At 43.5% G+C, this 19,033-nt stretch overlaps 1 protein-coding gene across 1 annotated transcript; it reads right to left on the bottom strand.

Annotated features, from left to right (window-relative positions):
• Window positions 1-415: 415 nt before the first annotated feature.
• On the bottom strand, window positions 416-11,144 carry GGCT (gamma-glutamylcyclotransferase). Its single transcript, XM_027659530.1, has 4 exons — window positions 10,829-11,144; window positions 7,107-7,252; window positions 3,796-3,931; window positions 416-1,877 (listed from the first exon to the last, which is right to left on the bottom strand). The coding sequence occupies exons 1-4, from the start codon at window positions 11,105-11,107 to the stop codon at window positions 1,728-1,730; spliced, it is 711 nt and encodes a 236-aa protein (XP_027515331.1). The 5' UTR covers window positions 11,108-11,144; the 3' UTR covers window positions 416-1,727.
• Between the last annotated feature and the right edge of the window lie 7,889 nt (window positions 11,145-19,033).

The raw sequence follows: 19,033 nt of genomic DNA, 5'->3' as shown, positions 1-19,033 counted from the left end.
GAAAACAGAAATAATATTCTGGCACTCCCTTCTTGCAAGGGTGAAGCACACATTTAAAAGTCCAAAAGCTCAAAGGAGCACGGTAAGGGTAAAGCAAAAGAAGTGGTGCTGATGCAGAGGGGTGTGTTCACACAGTTTTGCCCTCCCTACTGACATTATATCCATTAAAAAAACACAGACAAGAGAGGCTTCAGTTGCATCTCCACATCACCAGCTTTCACTTATATATGCAACACAGGCTGCCCAGGGAGATCACGGGGTCTCCCTCTCTAAAGACACCAGGGTGCATTTCTGTGTCACCTGCTCTAGGTTACACTGCCTTGGCAGGGGAGTTGGACTAGGCGATCTCCAGAGGTTCCTTCCAACCCTAACAATTCTGTGATATTCTTGAAGCATGCATTGAACAGGCAGGGGAGGGTTTTGGTAATCACAGTTTTATTTACTCAGTTTCAGACTAGACAGTGCTAATACAGAAAGTACGATGTTTTACAGTAGCCATCATGCCCAAATCTGGAAACAGGCATATGACATCAGGACAGCACCTACACATACCTGGCAGAAGTGTATTTTATACAGAGAAGACACAGTCAGTCTGTTGCTTTATCAGTTGTTTATCTAAGCAGTCACACAGTGACAATGACTATATCTTACATCCCTCTGTACATCAATAGAAAAAAATACACCCTAGAGAAGATAAACCAAAGTTCAGTGATTTGACATCTTCCAGGTTGTCAGTTTCTCCTTGTCGCCCATAGACTAACTACAGGGGTTGCCAAGTACCATGAAGATAAGTACTCTGTGTCTTACAAAAGCTTTCAGTTTTGCACAAGATTGTCAAAGCTGTGGGGAAAAAAAAAAAAAAAAAAAAGCCAAATTCTGTTCATTTGGGGTTTAACAGACAAACAAAACCACAAAACAAATGTGCTAGGACTCACAGGAGACTTTCTGATTTCACTGGACATGAGACCAAGGCCTAGATAGGTACAAAAAGGTCATTTAAGAAAACTTGGAAATATTTAACTAAAATGAATTCTTTATAAATCTGTTGGTTATAGCTAACTAGTTCACCTATGATGACTACTAAACATAGAAAGGAGGAGGCCATGATGCCTTGACCCAGATCCTTTGCTGAATGTTGTCTTCAGGCCTGAGTTTCCTTTTGGACTAACACTTAAACACATGGAGGGAGTTAAAAAAATATTTATTTTCCTTCTTGGTTAACTATATAAACAGGAACTCCACAGCACCAGATAAGCTGGGCTTTAAACCATTAAGAGAAGTAGCAGAGAAAAAGGTTTAGAGTTTTGAGTTTACACCTAATAAATCTTTGAAATTCTTGATATTTGTGTATACATCATTTAAAAACAAAGGGCCTGATCCTGCAGCCCTTATTACTCAGAAAGTAACAGGTGCCAAAACTCATCAAGATGGCCTTTTTCTTTTAAAAAGGTCAGTAAACAGGACATGAAGCACAAACTTGTGTGCAGCACTGCATGACAATTACAGAAAGATAATTTCTAAATCTGCAAAACCTTCAGCATGTACTCAAGCTATACATACAAAAAGAAGTTACCAATGTCAGCATGTCTTCAGACTGCAAATTATATCTAATGATTTACTGTAGATGCACAACAAACTCATCTTTTCTTGATAAAGAAACTGCTGATCAGCACAGTGAGGAGAGGTATCTAAATCAAGGTGAATGGCCAAGCAAATGCAGAGGTATTCTATGCAGAATTTATTTTCTCTGCTTTAATAGCAGCTTCAATCTCTTCCATTATTGGCACCGGTCCCGCATAGTTATTAGTTTCAATAGCTTCTAATTTCTCCAGGTAATCAATTGGCAAGCCATTCTGTTTTGCACCCATGCAGATAACCTATAATCGAAAGGGGAAAAAAAAAAAAGACTTCAGTAATAATGTTAGAAAGACTCCTCCAAACATTTACTCATATGGAAAGAATGTAACAAGAGAATTACCCCCAAATAACGCTATTGGCTACCCGAGGATAGCCAAAGGCTTCTGGGAAACCACTGAACACCTGAACAGTGTGAACAAAATTACTCTGAAAAGGCTTGTACTATCGCTAAGAATCTGAAGTGTTACTAATGTGCACAAGATTCTACAATTAAGCTGTTATTCTGTTATTTCATTCTTTCTTCCAGTGAGGATGAGAATTTCTTTTTAAGCCTTTAGCCAGCCTTAGTATCAAACATGAGTGAGAAGCAGCATATATTACTGAAGCTATTTTCAAAACTAAGCTGTTCAAATCCATAGTGCAACAGTGAGTACCTAGACAGGTATAGGAGTAACAGAAACAGACACTTAACTTTGTTAGTTTGTTAGATTCCTTAGTTTGTTACTGCAGCTTTCCTGCCACACACAAAATAAACTTAAGTATTGGTGCAGAAGAAAAGATGTGACAGTGAGAGCAAAAGAGGAAGTTGTAGGAACCAGGGCTTGAAGGAGAGAGCAGCAAGCTTGCATATAGAAATGAGTATTCTAAATACTCTTACCTGCATTTAAGAGCATGAATTTAAAGGATGAGGTGTCTAGAAAGAATGAATTTTGCCACAAAAAGCACACAACAGAAGATGGATGTAGTTTGGTCACTGTGTGCTGATGCAGTCACCTGTATAAATTTTTAGCTCTCCTGCCTGGTTAACTTAAAAGCTGGGGACAGTAGGGTAAGAACAGAACTAACAACTGATCCTGACAACAGCAAGAGAGAATGTTTAGCTAGATAAAGTTGCCAACAGTGGAGGTCTGCTCTTACAGAGCACCAGTGAGAGCTGCCACACAGCAGCAGACTATGTATTAACCTCCTGAAAATCCCTGAAGATCTATCTTGCCAAGAGGTGGGTTGGCAGGGAGGAGGTTTGTGGAATAGCAGAGCTTGCTTTCTAAGCAAGTTTCTCTTCAGCAGTCCCACAGCAGCTGGCCTTAGCTATGCTCCTGGAAGCTGATTCATAGAAGCAAGTTTCTCAGTTCAGAGAAGGCGGCACACTTGGAATTTAACAGGCTCAAGCCCAGTTTCTTTGCTTTAGGTAGAAAAAGCCAACATGCTACAGCGATATGTATCTACAATTGCCAGTAGCTGCATCATTCAGACATGCAGTCATGCCACCCAAGCAGGGCCCACATCAGATCTCACAAGCTAAGCAGGTCAGGCCTGCTGCGTGACTGGATCATGTGTCTCTGTAGAGTCAGTCTATTGCGGAACAGTGCTGAAACACTTCTGCCTCACCAGCCATCAAGTGGGAACCCTGCAGTGCTCTGCAAGGCTGCTGAAGTCCTGCGATATACTGATGATGCATCTGCTAAAAGGCAGCAAGTGGACTCCTGTATTAAATGATAGCAACTGCTTCACAAGACAGTAAGGATAATCCACGTCCTTGAAACTACAAGCCAGGTGCTGGGTTTTCTCCACAGAAGCTTCCCTCTGTCCTTTTAGTGGAGTACATTAATTTTTCAAACACAGAGAATTGCTGCATATATGTAAACAACATCCTTCAGAAATCCTTGTGTCAGTCATAACTAACACACGAGGTAAACAGAGGCTTCATGTAAGGTGTAGCTAAGCCAAAAAGCCAAACTGATTTACTAGGCTTTTAAGAGCTGGCAATCTTCTGTGAGCGTGACTACAGTAGTACGTTGCACACCAATTGTTATACCTTTACAGTAGAGTAGTCATGCCTTCCATCCACTGTAAGCAAAGTACTTGTTAAATAGGACAGAAGTACTGCACTATAAATTTCTGTTCATTCTTCCAAAATTACAGCGATGCAACACCTACCTTTTTATACTGCGGAGAAGGGGGACCACAGACATAGTCCTTCATCTGGTAGCTTCGACAGGTCAGCACCTTTCCTGCTTGAGTGTAGACATTAACTTCTATTGGGACATAAAAACCATCTTCAACTCCCTCTTGCCTGTAAAGGACATATATTCCTTTCATGCCAAGTAACTGATGCATCTTTCAAGCAAAGTGTACAATTAAACACATGGATTTATTATAACAGAATTTAAGGCAGGACATTGGTCTGTGCTGTTAACAGACAAAGAAGAGCAAATAAAGCAAAACATATTTCAGTACTTTTTGTGCAAACTTGTTTAACATCCGAAGACAAGTTTATAAAGAAGCAGCAGCATTAAATTTTATCATTTCAGGTCTGTAAGAAAGATGACCAGTGGGTCACTTGCAAAGTTAGAGAGAGAATACTTGTAAATTAATTACTCTAGACTGGTAGTCTGAAAGAGAAACACAACCAAAATTAATGAGTCAGGGACATATTATTCATTACCTGCCACTCAGACAAAGAAACAATTGCAAACTATCTTGCCCATTGTGTTACATTTTAATAAGGGGAAATTTGCACAACTCTTGCAATGTACTTTCCAATGAATAATCCAATACACTCTTTAATTTGCACAAGACGTGAACAGCAAAAATGAGATAGGTCAGGGAAAAAAACATGGTTATTTTTTATTAGTAAAATCATGCTGTCTTATAAAAACAAAAGCAAACTCAAACCCAAGGCTACTTATTGTCCCTAACCATTGGCATTCAGCCACCATTAAAAATCTGAGGAAATAGTAAGAAGTAAACAAGAAGCTTAAGCAATACAAGACAGACTTTACAGCACAATTATCTTTAGACAGGAGTCATAGCATGGTTTCTAACCCTGCTCGTCAAATATAATTTTGACAATTCATATTTTTTTCAAAGACTTACTACCATTTCAAGTTATTTAACGTACATGACACAGGCCACGTTATGTGAGTAGGTTAAGTGCAACTAGAGACTGGAAGCTAACTGCAGATTCAAGGCCAACAGACTATAAAATAAGTTACATGGTTGTGTGAGAACAAGAAAACTGTTAAGTAACATGCTAGGACCTATGAGGAATAAACTGGGTCATGATTTAGTCTGTAACTTGTAGATTTGTGAAGTATGGAGGACAAAAAAAAAAAAAAAAGTAAAACTGTCCGTGGGACAGCACCTAAAAGGTATTTGAAGCCAAAGGATTCAGCCATCTAAGCAAAAGGTTCCTCTCCCATATTTGTTTTCTACATGTTACATTGTTTTACTAGTATTTCAGTTAGTTACATGCAGCATTAGTTATACATTTCCTCCTCTGCTTCTGGATAACAAAGCAGAGACTTCTTTACCGAGATTAGGGGATAAAAAAAAAAGTGGGGAGGGGGCAATAGTGATTTTTTTTTTTTCGTGACACATGGCAATTCCAGGAAATAACTTGCTTCAGGACTTACAAGTATATCTGCTTGCATGCAGCCAGAGAATCTCAATACCTTCAGCAAGAACACATCCAAGCTCATTTGAGGTGGGTTAGGAGCAAGCCTTAGAAGAACGCTTTGGACTATCATTGTTAGAGCCAACAACACATCCCATTTCCTTCCATTTCCAGTTCACCTCCATGGCATCAGTGAGGCAGCTGGGAAAAAGTAATCTTTAGTGCTAGTGTCCCTCCTGCAGCTTTTCATGATGTTACAGCACTCAACTCTTTAGCATCTTAGCAAGCATTAGAGTTTATCCGCTGTCAAACAAATGCCAGGAATTTGCAATTCCGCAGTATGTCAACTTTAAACAGTATGTAAACACTTCTGGAAATCATAATACTACCCCCATGGAAAAGCAGCAGGCTGCTACTATCAAAAGCAGATGTTGTTGGACAAGATTATCATACTTGTGAAGTTTATGCTTTATGAAAGCATAGTAAATAAGGAGATTTCAGTAAAGATCAGCAGAAAAGGGGTCAGGATGTTAAGTGCTAGTGCAAGCAACAGCGGGGGAACTCAGGAGATCATAAAGCACAGACAAGCGAAGCCCTGCCCACCAACTAGATGCTCACCTGCTCTGTTTGGGATTAACACTCCCAGCCAGGACAAGAATGCTGAGACTGCCTATTCCCATAACGTGCTAACAGACCTTGCAACAGTTTCTGTATTTCAGGTTCACTGTAGGCAATGAAAAGCACATTGGAACCAAGTCTCATGGCCAGGGTTGTAGGCAGATATCTACACAGCACAGTGCAGCCATAACCAAAACTGCAACAGTACCAGAGGCAGGAGAACACTAATACTGTAGTGCTTTCACTGAGTTTACTACGCCCTGCTTCCTTGTTCTCACTCGCCCAGACTTCTACTGGAATTGACAGTGATGAACTGCTCTGAACAAACTATCGTTGTGTACCACAAGCATCATACTGTGCAGGCACTTCCCAAAAGCTGCAACAAGCACATGGCACCAGACAAAGTAATGGAGATTATGTTCTTAGTCCTGCCTGAGACCCTGAAAGAAGTCTTGCTACTCCTTGCTTTGTTTACCCAAGTGGTCCTCCACACTTCAGCCTGGGAACAACTTGCTCAGTTTTGGGAGCCTTAAACTTCTCTTAATTACCAGGCACAGATAGAACATTTTCCACCATGCATTGTAAAGGTCCAGGCAGGCTCTCCCATTCAAAGAGGGAAACAATTACAGCCCAGCTCCCTGCTTGGATCTTCCTCAAGCTCACAGAAGTTTGAGTCCTTAGAAGACATGACATGTTAAATAACCTCCTCAAAAGGTCCCTTTGCCTGTATTAAAGATCTCTTTCTCTCCTGCAAAGGCTTGTCCTCATTCCTTACTTTTCTGCTATAACTGAAGTCTACAGATGTATAGAGATAGAAATTGATGTCAGTCTAAAGGAAGGAAATTCTCCCTAAAACAATGGGAAAAATGACATAAGACAAATACAGAGTTTAGAGTCATTTAAGGGGCATGAAATTGAGAAGACAGAGTTTGTTGGGTTTTTTGTGGGTTTTTTTTAAAAAGGGGCCTGACGAATATATCAGCTTCAAATCAAGGTTCATAAGCTGCTCATTAAAATACCCCTAAGTAGCTTTAGCTTGAAAATAAAGCCATGTTAATCACAGAAGTAGTAGAAGTCAATACACATCATGACAAGTGAAATTCACAGATTAAAATCAAAAGCGTCATCTTGATTCCAACACCAAAGCTTCCACAGAGCTCTTTATCAAAAATTACCTATGACTTTTCAATCTCTATTCAAAGCAGTATAAGACAGCAAAAGTTAAGTCACCTACTTATCCAGCGAACTTAAATTGCAAGTGTTCATTTTCCACACTATTCCCCATACTTCGTCTCCAGGGCTCTGAACAATGGTAGCTGTACCTCCATGCCAGACAGGACTTGTCCTGCCTTGATGATGGCCAAACTCGAGCTTAAAATCCTGCAAATGAAACCAATGCAGAGAATCAATTTTCACTTAGGGCTGTTGGCTACTCTTGACGTGAAAAGGGCAGCTAAAGGACAGTCTATGAACAGTCAGTTGGGGCCACAGAAGGAAGAATGGACAGGCGGGACATGATCCAGCTCCCACCTCGTGAGGGGCTGAAGTCAGCTTTTTCCACCTCCCCATGAGAAATGGCAGCCTTGGGACAACGGGAAGAGAGGTTAGGCAGAGAGCACCACTGATAAAAAGACTTGATCTGCAGAGACCTGGATCAACACCCAAATCTCCTAGTTGTCTGGCCTAAACAGCAACCAAGCTCTAGCAGTAAGAAGAAAGTGGAGGCAGCCCTTTCTCAAGAGTAGCACACATACCTAATTTTCCAGTAAACACAGCAGTGCTGAAGAAATGTCAGCTAGACTATTGTCCAAGTTGGCAGTGACAGGACTGCTGATGTGCTTACCACAAGGAGGGAACTGTCTACTGCCTTCTTGTTCCCATCAAAAGAAGTGCCTACCTGGTGCCCATTCTTTTGCGGCTTTTGGTGCTCTTATGAGACTAAAATGCTATTATGCAGAATCCAGAAAAACAGAAAAGAAGTCTAAAAGATGGTGAGCTCTGGGACTTGTCCTCATGCACTAATAAAATTACTCAATTATAAAATACATCCCTCATCACCCAACTGGAACATTTTTGGGTATTTTTAAGCCAAGGCAAATGCCTCCTTCAGTGAGCTTATTCAGGTTTTTGCAAGTAGAAAACATTCTTTTAGAAATCAAGTATCACTTTTTCTTACAAGTATACTTCAATATTATTATATATGCAAGAGAATAATGGATTCTTGCATTTTATGAGTACAATTTCCTATCTGACTCCATACACTCAGTTTCTTTTCCTACTTATTAGTCAATTTGTAGGTCCTCCCTTAGCAGCAGAGAAGAGGAAAAAAAATATCAACCCAAATCAAAACCCAACAAAAGGTGTTGCTTAACTGCAACAACAAAATCTGGCAAAGGCAAAAAGAACTAACAACAACAACAAAAATAAAAACCAAACCTACGCAGTCCCACAGCTTTGCTTATTTCTCTTGATCACCATGCTTTAAGCTAGGAGATAACTTTGATTTGAAATATACACATGTATATATCAATATTCCATTTGAGACTTATCAGCTTCTTGTTATATACCCTAATAGATATATAAAGGTTGCAAAAAATTGAGCAGTTGGAGGCTTACACAAAGAAAACTGATCAGGACACAATCAATTTGTGTGTGTGTGACAATCAGCAGCCTGGCAAAGCCACACTGTTTACTCCATCAATAGAGACATCTTCCTTCCCCATAAAATGTCCCCTATTAAACTAATTTCACTACGAAGAAAGTTTACTTAGATGCACTAAGTTATTTGCACACAAGTAAATAGTCCAGTCACATCACAGACTGAAGCTGCAGATGTGGACAAGTGCATGCAGGGCAGCACCAAGGAAATACTTGGATAGAATCAAATACTCTCACAGCAGTCTAGGTTGGTGGTGGTTTTTTCGCTGGTTGGTTGGTTTTTCCCCACCATGTGGGCAACAGGAGTAGACACTGCTCGGAAGAGAGAAAAAAAAAACACACGAGATACTTTCTTGGGTTAAGAGATTGGTCCTTCTTCTAACTACCAGTGTAAAACCCTTTCTGTGCTTGTTACACATCCCCTTTCTTAACAGCTTTTCGTTGAAGATTAAAAAAAACTGTAAAAAATAAAACCAGAGGGAAATTAATTTAATACTTTAGTTTAGCATCCAAAGTACTCTGGTTACAGGCTGATTTTCCTTTTTTTTTAAGCCCACATAGCACTACCATAGAGGAGTTAATAGGAAGCAGCTCCAACCTTTGTTCACTTCCTCACTCCCAAGCATCAGTGATTTTCCAGCTGGATGCAAGGGAGTGAAGCCACCCGGTGTTGGCAGGGAACATAGCAATTGGTCAAAGGCTGGCTAGAGAAACCAGGGCCTGACTGTCTGCTCTGGAATAGTCAACCTGCAGCACGACAAGAGGTGCTAACTGCTTAACCTGGAAATCGACCTGAAAGCCAGGAGGAGAGCTGAAGCTTTCCTTTATTCAAAGATAAATGTGCAATACTCCTGCTTTCCTTCTCACTTTCAAGGTCTAATCCGGCAAGGTGCTGGGCTCCTGGCACGTTCGGCTCAGTGGTATCTCTAAGTGCCACATGCTTTACAGGTGCAGGCCTCATGTGCCAGGCTGACAGTCCCAAGAGATACCAACTACCTGACTGTAGGGAGTTTATTAATGACAAGGTTTCAGAACTTCTTCATACACTCCAACATAGACTATTTCCTGCCAGCTACCTCAAGAGAACCTTCAAGTTATCCTTAAGTGGTATCAACTGATGCTCTGCTCCTCCAAGGATCCTTCCAGTTGTACAGGTCTGTGTATCAACAGCTTAATGACCACAAGCTCATGTTTCCAAGCCTACACTAAAGCCAAGCTGATACACCAGCATTTAATAACTCAGACTGAGGAGAACTGCCCTATAGTGCATAAAAAGGTGTTGGCTGCAGATGTGCAGTGCTGGATGAAATCATGACATCTCACATGTGCCCGATATATCTCACAAGGAAGGGTTCCTCACCTGTACCCACAGTGGATGACGGGAAGGAGAGATTTTGATTTTTTTTTAACAAAACATCATCCTTTTAAAACTGGTAGAAGCTTTTCCCATAAACCCAGATGAGCACCCAGAATCACAGAATACTTTGGGTTGGAAGGGACCTTTAAGACCACCTTACCATGGGGGGGGGATGACACCTCCCACTAGACCAGGTTGCTCAGACCCCCATCCAACCTGGCCTTGAACACTGCCAGCAATAGGGCATCCTATCTCAGCAACCTGTGCCAGTGCCTCACCACCCTCACAGCAAAGAATTTCTTCCTGTTACTTTATGTTTCCAGGTCCATAGTGCTTTACACGCAGGGTCATGGCTGGCAGCCTGGAAGGTTAATCCCGGTCAGATAACCCCGCAGCGGTGGGACTATCCCAAACGCTCCTTCGGCTGCAGGCAGCCCTGGCAGCGGGCCCCAGGTGTGTCAGGGGCGATGGGACAGAACCTCTGGGGTAGGAAGGGACCTCTGGAGATCATCCAGTCCAACCCCCCTGCCAAGGCAGGGTCATCTCGAGCAGGTGACATAGGAACGCGTCCAGGTGGGTTTTGAATGTCTCCAGAGAGGCAGACTCCAGGAACTCCCTGGGCAGCCTGTTCCGGTGCTCTGCCACCCTCAACGCAAAGTTCTTCCTCATGCGGAGGCAGAATTCCTTGTGTTTTAGCTTATGACCACTGCTCCCCGTCCTGTCGCCGGGCACCACCCTCTCGACCCCCCCCGCCTGAGCCGTGCTGGGCTCGCCCTGTACCCGCAGGAGGGACCGGCCGGCTGCAGCACCGGACCCCACGCAGCCGTGGGGGACACGCAGCTCCAGGGAGACATGCGGGTAATCCCCGGGGCATGCGGGCTTCCTCAGCGCCCGCTCCCCGCTCCCACCCGCGGCGCCGCCCCGCCGCCCCCCGCACGCACCTGCAGGCGCGCCAGGGCGTGGAGCGCGGCCGAGGGGTTGCGCAGCAGCAGCCGCTCCCGCAGCAGGTTGCTGCCGTACGCGTAGTACAGAAAACAGCTGCTTTCGCCCCCCGGCTCCTCCGCGCCGCCGCCCGACTCCATCGGCCCGGCCCAGCGCGGCCCCGCCGCCGCTTTAACACCGCCCTCCCGCCCCGCCTGCCTCGCGGCTTCCGCCGCCGAGCGGGGCCGTGACGCAGGAGCGGCCGGGAACGCCTCGGGAACGCCTCGGGAACGCCTCATGCGGGCTCCTGGCGGGGCAGGGACGTGAGCGGGGTGGGTGCCTCTCCTCCATCCAGCCGGGAGCAGGGAAGAGCGGTGCCCCCGCGGCCGCGGCACCGCGGGATGCGGAGCGGGTGCTGTGGAGGCTGCGGGGGCGAGGCGCACAAACCCCGCCGTGAGCTCAGGGACTCGGTGTCCTCGTTTGTCAGTCACCTGACTTAGCCGTAACATTTAAGTCTCAGTTTGAACAGCATGCAAAAGAACACAGGCTTGAGCAGAAAACTTTCACCTTGTTCAAAATCTACGTGCTTTTGGAATGAAAAACCATCACAATTGCTGTTGAAACTCTCGAGTGTTGAGAAAAAATGGCACTTTTTTTTTTTTTTTGTGCAGAATGTCAAAAGTTTCAATAATTTTAAAAGTATTATGAAAGGCTGGTTTGGGTTTTTTTTTTTTTAGAAGGCGACCATTTCGAGATTAAAGAGTAACGACTGTTACATGCCTCATTACAATTCCTATGTAAGATTTTTCTGTTTGGAAAGAAATGTCCACCTCAGCTCACAAGGGACAACTTGTAGCAAGCCCAAACAGGTAGCTGGAAAACGTCCCGTTCAGCTGCTTCCCAAGGGGCATCCTTTGTGGGGAGGAACATGCCATCAGTGAGCAGGGCCCCGGTACTGAAATGGGCATCCTGGCTGCCTCTGAAATAAAGAGTGATGATTTGTAAATGCATTCAGTGAGAAGCAAAATAGTGCAGCTTTTCCCAGCTGGGAGTGCTCAGAGCAGAGTAAGCTGGGAACATGCAAGAGTAAAAGGTAAGAAGATGGGGGGTGTGTGCAGGTAGAACTGCAGGCCCATGCACAGAGGTACTTCCTCTCCTTCCCTAACATAAGCAATGCTTGAATGGGACAGGAGGAGCCCTGATTGCTGGCTACCCCGAAGCATGAGCTGCTGAAGCAATACATACATATGTATAATACCACCATGAAAGGCTGTAAGGAACAACAGCGTAACAATTAATGGTGAGGCACCACTCATTAATGCTGTTAAAGTAGCCCTCAGCCTGAGCTGGCTTCCTGAGCAGAGGCAGCTGGTGCGGGATTTGGCACAGGATCCCTGGCAGCACAGTGCTCAGCCTCTCTGGGCACATCCTTGCTCATGCAATATGGAAGGGAAAGCAGCTAATTCCTTTAATGATGTGTGCAGCACTTAATTTGAGTCCCTGCTTTTGCTTTCCCAACACAGGCATTGGGCAAGGCAGATTCATTATAAAGCACATAAAGTGATAAATGTGATTCTGATCCTTCCTGACTAGCAGCTTTCCATTTTTAGGGATTATTTTTCTTATGTAGGAACAAGTATTGTAAAGTGAGAGGGGTTACACAGGTCATAGGATTATATAGCAAGACTTCTTCACTCTCACTCCTTTCAACAAGCAGTAGTTGATCCTATCTTTTGAAAATCTGCTTCTGGTACATGCTTTTAGCTCCTTTCCCCTAAGGAAATGCAAACTCCATAAGAAGTGTCTCTCTCTCATCTTCCATCAGCTTCTGGACTGTTGGCTAATTTCAACTAGAAAGGAAAAGGTTTCAAAGATAACTACGTTTCTGCTGGTCTCAAGAAAAGAGGCAGGGGACAGCTGTGAGACAGCAGGGATCCCACGGGAAAGACTTCCAGAGGGGCCCCTAAAACCCCAGAGACCAAGCCTGCTGGTGGGCACGTTTTCCAGGCCTTAGTGTGTACTGTGCTACATATCTGGGCTTGCTATGAGCTGTCCCTTGTGAGCTCATTTTGGGCATTTCTTTCTAAACAGAAAAATCTTACATAAGAATTATAGTGAAGTATGTAACAATTGTTACTCTTTAATCTCAAAATTACCTTCTTCTAAAAAAAACTCCAACCAGCCTTTCATAATACTTTTAAAATTATTGAAACTTTTGACATTCTGCACAAAAAAGTGCCATTTTTTCTCAACACTTGAGAGTTTCAACAGCAATTGTGATGATTTGTCATTCCAAAAGCATGTAGATTTTGAACAAGGTGAAAGTTTTCTCCTCAAGCTTGTGTTCTTTTGCATGCTATTCAAACTGAGACTTAAATGTTACGAGCTAAGTTAGATGACTGACAAACGAGGACACCGAGTCCCTGATCCCATGTCTGGGTTTGTGCATGTGGAAACCTTCATTAGGAAAGACAGTTAGCAAAATTACAGTCACATTTATGGAAGGAGAATCAGTTTAAAACACTGCCACTTACAATGCTAAGTATTTAATCCCTCAAGAAGACCTTTTCAAATTAAAATCTGTTGAGGTTTCCATTTTCTGTAGTCTGTACTGAATACCAAACCTATTCTATGACAAAGGAGCAGTAGCCAGTATTTCCAGAAGCATGGTTTTGGTATGCATGGTGTCTAGATTTTGATTCAAATGCTATTTGAATTATCTAGGTAAACCCCAGATATGGTGATTATTTTTAATCGAACTGAGTCAATCAATTTGCACTTCTGAAGCCTCTTTCTTCCCCAGCATGGCCCACGGCAATTTGGAAACAGCACATTGAGCCTCTCAACTATTCATGAGGGTAATAGACATGAGACTTGAATTGGAAGGGCTGACACTGCCAGTGTGGGTCAGTGTTGCAGTCAGCTTTGGCTTTAAACTATCTGGAGAATATAAACCTCGATTCCCAACACATTTCATTAAGCTTTTTTTAATTAAAGCCTTTATTAAAACTGTAATAGATAGAGCACACAAATTTGGACTGTGTGCCCTGAGCCAGTGGGCAGTGAGATGGCCAATATCTACCGCAGAGCACTGGACAACTCATAGAAACGAGGGCTCCTGTGTCTGCAGAGTATACAAAGCGTACTTTAAAGGGGGACTGTTAAATCTGAAACCTACTGTGAGAAAAAAATAAATAGGCTTTTGGTGCTAAAAAGATGCAAAAGCATCTTTACAAATGCTCATTACAAATCAGACTATCTGTAGTTTCTCACCATAGCACTGTGAGGTGGCACAACTTAGATTTCTCTTTGTTTTAATATTCACAGACATGAGATGGAACAAAAAGAGTTTTCTATGAGCCAGAAAAGGGACAAAATGCCCAAGGCAGGGCTGCTGAGGCATGTGGCATGCCCCTGAGAGGGGCTCCAGCCTGAGTCTCCCTGTGTCATCAGTGCAGCGTGGCCAGTCTGATGGCAAGGCAGCATGGGATGGAACTGAGTTTGGTCTGGAGGGAAAGCTTTGCAAGTCTTTCTGCTGATGTATGTCCAAACCATGGCCAAATGGCTGTATGTGTGTAGGAAAATAGTTGGTCACTGTGGGCAGACCTTGCTTTGAAAACAAGTTCCCAATTGAGAAAACAGGGTGAAGGACCTTTCCTGTAGCAATTTGAGTAGAAACCTGCTGGGCTTTGGTCATGCTACTAGATTTCACACTTCTGGTTCATGACCTTCTCAGGAAAATTAACTCCAGGAGAGGAGGGTGTTAAATGAACCCCTCGGGGTTTTTTTGAGTTAAATCAGTTCTAGAGCCAAAAGTGATCTCCAGAGCAGCTGATGTGAGACCTGCGTTAACCTGTTTGAAGCCCCAAACAATTTGGAAGCATTGTTTCCCCTTGCATGTAACTACAAAACCTGCGCAGAGTAAGCAGTCAGGAGTACGCCTCCTGTTCGGGACCTTCCCAAACATGGGTGAAAGCTCTGGATATCCACAGCTATTTGTGTATTGTCCATGGAGAAGATCAACAGGATTACTGATGCACAGAAAGCAGGAATTTGTTTCCATCATGTTTTTATCCCTGGATGCAATATATTCCTGAGCATATCTGACTTAGGTTTTTAGGGAAAGAAAAGGGAAATCAGTAAAAAATAAGAAATTAGGAAAAAATGAGATGCAGTGGGGTAAGTTAAACCTGCTGAAATGTCTGCCAGTCACTCAATGTGACTCCCCATCACTCCCTCTACACCCCATGGTTGTCACAGCATGAGCCATAATTGATATTGAAGAAGAAAAAGAGAACCTGGAGGAATAATAAGGGCAACTGATGCAAATGAACTGCGTATGCAGTCCCCCCCCCCACAGCTTTTCTCTCCTCCCTGAGGAGCCCTAGTAGGATGTGCTCTGCAATTAGTATTTCATCGAAATTATACCTTTTTGCTGCAAGATGGTTACAGCTGGTGGTAGCTTCTTAATACAGTGTGCAAGGTCTGGGGGTCTGCAGAGATTTCATGTTCATGCAAATGAATGCAAATGATTTTACAAGGTGTCATGATGTTGCTGTGCTTGTTCCTTCTCTACAATACAGGGACCACGCTGTCCTGCAGAAACTCAGCCTCCTTCCCCACCCTGCCTGACAAAATATCCACCTGTGGGGCTTGTGGCTCAGCCCCACTGAAAACCAGGAGGGATATCCATCATTCATTTTGCAATTCTGTTTTTACAGAACGTGCAGTCATTTAGGAGAGATGAACTATTAAAGTGGCTAGGTCTGTGCATGTGTCCACCTGCCTTTTTTTTTGGCTCTGCCTGATGCCAGAGTTTTGGGCCCATCCTGAAGCAGCCCCAAGCTGTCCCTGGCTGCTGCATACTTGGTGTGGTCCTGAGATGTGATCAGTGCCATCTGAGGTGGAGGAAGGGGCAAAGGGAAAGGACAGTCATGTGAATCCCCCCTCCAGATCAAATGTTGGAAGGAGGAGGGCGTGTATCTGTGTCTTGCTTTTGCTTGTATCTCCTGGAGCTCAAGTCTGTACAGACAGATTGTGACGAGATTCTTGCTGCTTGAGCTCCTTCTAACTCTCGGAAGGACAAAATGTATGGGATCTATTAAAAAAAAAAAAAGGCTCTAAAAATTTAATGTGTATGAAATCTGGATACGTGAAAAGTGAGAAAGAGCTTTTGCAAACAGATTCAGTGCATGCAGTCCTGGCGTGCAGCTGGCTTTAGTCACTTTGGCTTGTGAGGTCAACTACTCTGCTTACAGGCCTACAAGTACTTGCAGGTGTGACTTCAGCAACTGGTTAATAAATCCTGCCAAATACATCTTGTTTCAAAGGAATAATGCTGGGTTGTACTGCACAGATAGTACCTGGTGCCCAGTGTTTTTATCTTGTATATGAATGCACAGTGGGAACAATTAAATGTTGAATTTCTGCTCAACTTTGTGTAAGTACATTCCAAATCTGTCTTCTGTACTATGACTTAGTGTTTTACTTTGCTCATGCAGCTCCTCTGAATGACAGCAGCTCTCTAGTGATACAACACAAATGGTTACAGGACATTTTTATCAAAATAGTTTCCCCTGATACTGAAGTCTCCTAGTTTGCTGTGTCAAGAGGATTTGTCATTGTGACATTTCTGTGTCCTGTTGTCTCAGGGTGCATTAGCATCTCCCACCACAGAAGTGATGGCTTCTTCCAGAAGACCAGTTTGCATTGCCATCTGCCTGTGGCAGGGTCTTGTGTCTCACCAAACAGGTTGTCTCTCGAGTCTGTCAAGACCTTAAGATTTTTTTTCCCATGAAAGTTATAACTATCAAATGTAGACTGTCAGATTAAAGGGCTGTATCCTGCTGTCTTTAGGTAGCTCTGCTATTCAGTGTCTTTTTTTCAATGCATTTCTGGGGGGTTTTATTATCTTTAATATTTAGTATTATTTACAGTTTAATGTTCATTTGCTTTCTTTCCACCCCTTTACCTTCTGTGGGCTGAGAGCACTCTTGTTTATTTCTCCTTTTATTCTTTTTCAGTACAGGAAAAGTATTCAATAAAGTCAGTTCCACATGGTATTTTCCAGTCCTGTATTAACCCTATGGCTTTACATTTGAATGCCATGTATTTCACACGAACTAAGTTGATACTTCTCCTTTTGCACTGCTAAGTCTGTAAGCATTTCTGTGCTGCTAACCTTCAGCCTGCAGAAGACATCACGTGGCACCAGCCACAATGCAGGAATGTGTGTCATAGACACAGCCTTTCCCAGAAGCAACTCTGATGCCCTTCTTGAGTTCTGAGGGCAGCTATGGCCTGGGAGGTGTTGGGATGGAGAAAGGCAGTAGTATTTCCCTGTTTGTAAGAGCAGTGCTAGAACTGTTGCAGAAGCACGTGACATGAATGTCAAAACAGGCCCTGGTTGTACTATTCCTCCTAGTTCTGCACAGATCTCTCAAAACACGGTTCGGATCCTCACCGAGTTATTCTGGGCAGAAATGTAACAATTTCTGGTACATCTAATTCAGTCCTTCCACTAGGCTGGTGGCCTGTGCGGATGCTTTTGTTGAGGAATAAAAGCAGCACCGTTTTTTCATTTGTTTTAAACTCGTTTTAGCATGACATAAGCTAAACCAGAAAAATCCCTGTGTGTCAGAAAAAGAGGTTGACTCTGAGCATTGCACTGGTGTGACAACAGCAGTTTGAGCTCACGCTGTGGCTTACCATTGCTCTACTCTTCTGTGTAAGCAGATCTTTGACCAGTGACAAGATCTGGTCTAGCTCAGCTGCACAGAACTTAACTGTGGTTAGGGGTTTGGCAGTGTTTTCCTCACTTTCTCACCTGTTGGAGTGAGTCCAGAGGAGAGCCACTAAGATGATTAGAGGGATGGAGCACCTCTCCTGTGAGGAAAAGCTGAGAGAATTGGGATTTTTCAGCCTGGAGAGGAGAAGGTTTTGAGGTGACCTAATTGTGGCATTCCAGTACCTGAAAGGAGCCTCCAAGAAAGATGGAAAGAAACTTTTTACAAGGGCATGAAGTGACAGGACAAGGAAGAATAGCTTCAAACTGAAAGAGAGTAGGTTTAGATGAGAAATTACGAAGAAATTCTTTACCATGAGGGTGCTGAGGGCCTTGAACAGGTTACCCAGAGAAGCTGTGAGTGCCCCATCCCTGGTATTGTTCTGTTACCTTGAGGGTGTCTCGGGTTAAAAAAGCTAGAGAAGCCATCCTCAGGCTGTACTTGCAGATCCCATCCTTCATTAAAACTGACAGCTGTGGTCACATAAAGTCACCTTTTCTTCAGTTGCTGCCTGTGCTGGAGCAATGCCAAACAGGTGGACATACCTCTCTGAGTGCCATTATGGTGCCTGGGAAGGTGAGCCTGGCCCATAGAAAAGAAAAGCCAGCCCTGGTGGCTTCTGCACTGTGGCAGTTGCTGTATAATTGCCTCATCTTTGCTGTTATAATTTCTTTGTAGAACAACAGCTATGGAGAGATGGATTTTGTTTAATGAGCCCCAGAGTTTGTAGTCTGTTTTCTTAAGAAAGCACAGATCGTGCTATCCCACCATATGCTTACACCAGAATGTGTATCATCCTTCACTGCCCATCCTAGGGGCTGCTGAACACATTGGGAAACTCCTACCAAGCCTGAAGAGAGGTACACTTCTCTCAGACAGTATGTTCCTGTGAATTTTAGGAAAGGGCGCAGCTGGGCAAAAAATAAGTCTTGAGCAGGGAAAGACAGCAGTTTGAGCACAGCTCTCTTAGACAGCAAGGAGAGACAGGGGGCCACCTACAAAAAAACTTCCAGTATGTTTGTCAGAAGTAAAGAGACAATCCCTCAGTCTCTGATCTCTAATGAAGCACTCACCCCGCAGTCATACAAAACTCCCTCAGCTGCAAGATCTTAATTCAATAGTAACAGGCTGTCCCAGGTTCAGTGCTTTGTATGGGCTTGTTTTTCTGTTCATCTCTCAGAAAGAGCCCTTCTGCACCAAAAATTCAGCATGCTAGATGAGTCAATGATGTTAGGAGCAACGTTGGCAGAAGTTCTGCCTCAGAGCACATCTATTATTCACAGGGTTTGCAGAGTGCAGGGTGTTACAGAAGTCGTGTCCTGCCAAGGCACAGAATGTCTCAATGACAGACAGAAGGACAATAACAATATTTTCTTCCAAGGCACATGTGGCCCTAAGCATCTCTAGGGATGTGCATTTGGTTGCTGATTGGAAACAGAC

This window comes from Corapipo altera, unplaced genomic scaffold (genome assembly GCF_003945725.1).
Source record: "Corapipo altera isolate COAL_440 unplaced genomic scaffold, ASM394572v1 44b, whole genome shotgun sequence".
In the NCBI taxonomy this organism is placed as follows: domain Eukaryota; kingdom Metazoa; phylum Chordata; class Aves; order Passeriformes; family Pipridae; genus Corapipo; species Corapipo altera.
The sequence above is the reverse complement of the archived record's forward strand: the minus strand, read 5'-3'. Positions and strand labels throughout refer to the sequence as shown.

Bases quoted from the DNA above. Each gene is read 5' to 3' on its own strand.
- GGCT (XM_027659530.1), bottom strand. From the start codon at position 11,107: ATGAGGCGTTCCCGAGGCGTTCCCGAGGCGTTCCCGGCCGCTCCTGCG. The intron at 7,253-10,828 runs GTGCGTGCGGGG...TTTCATTTGCAG, and splicing joins ACGCCCTGGCGCGCCTGCAG to GATTTTAAGCTCGAGTTTGG. The intron at 3,932-7,106 runs GTAGGTGACTTA...TGTCCTTTACAG, and splicing joins AATTTAAGTTCGCTGGATAA to GCAAGAGGGAGTTGAAGATG.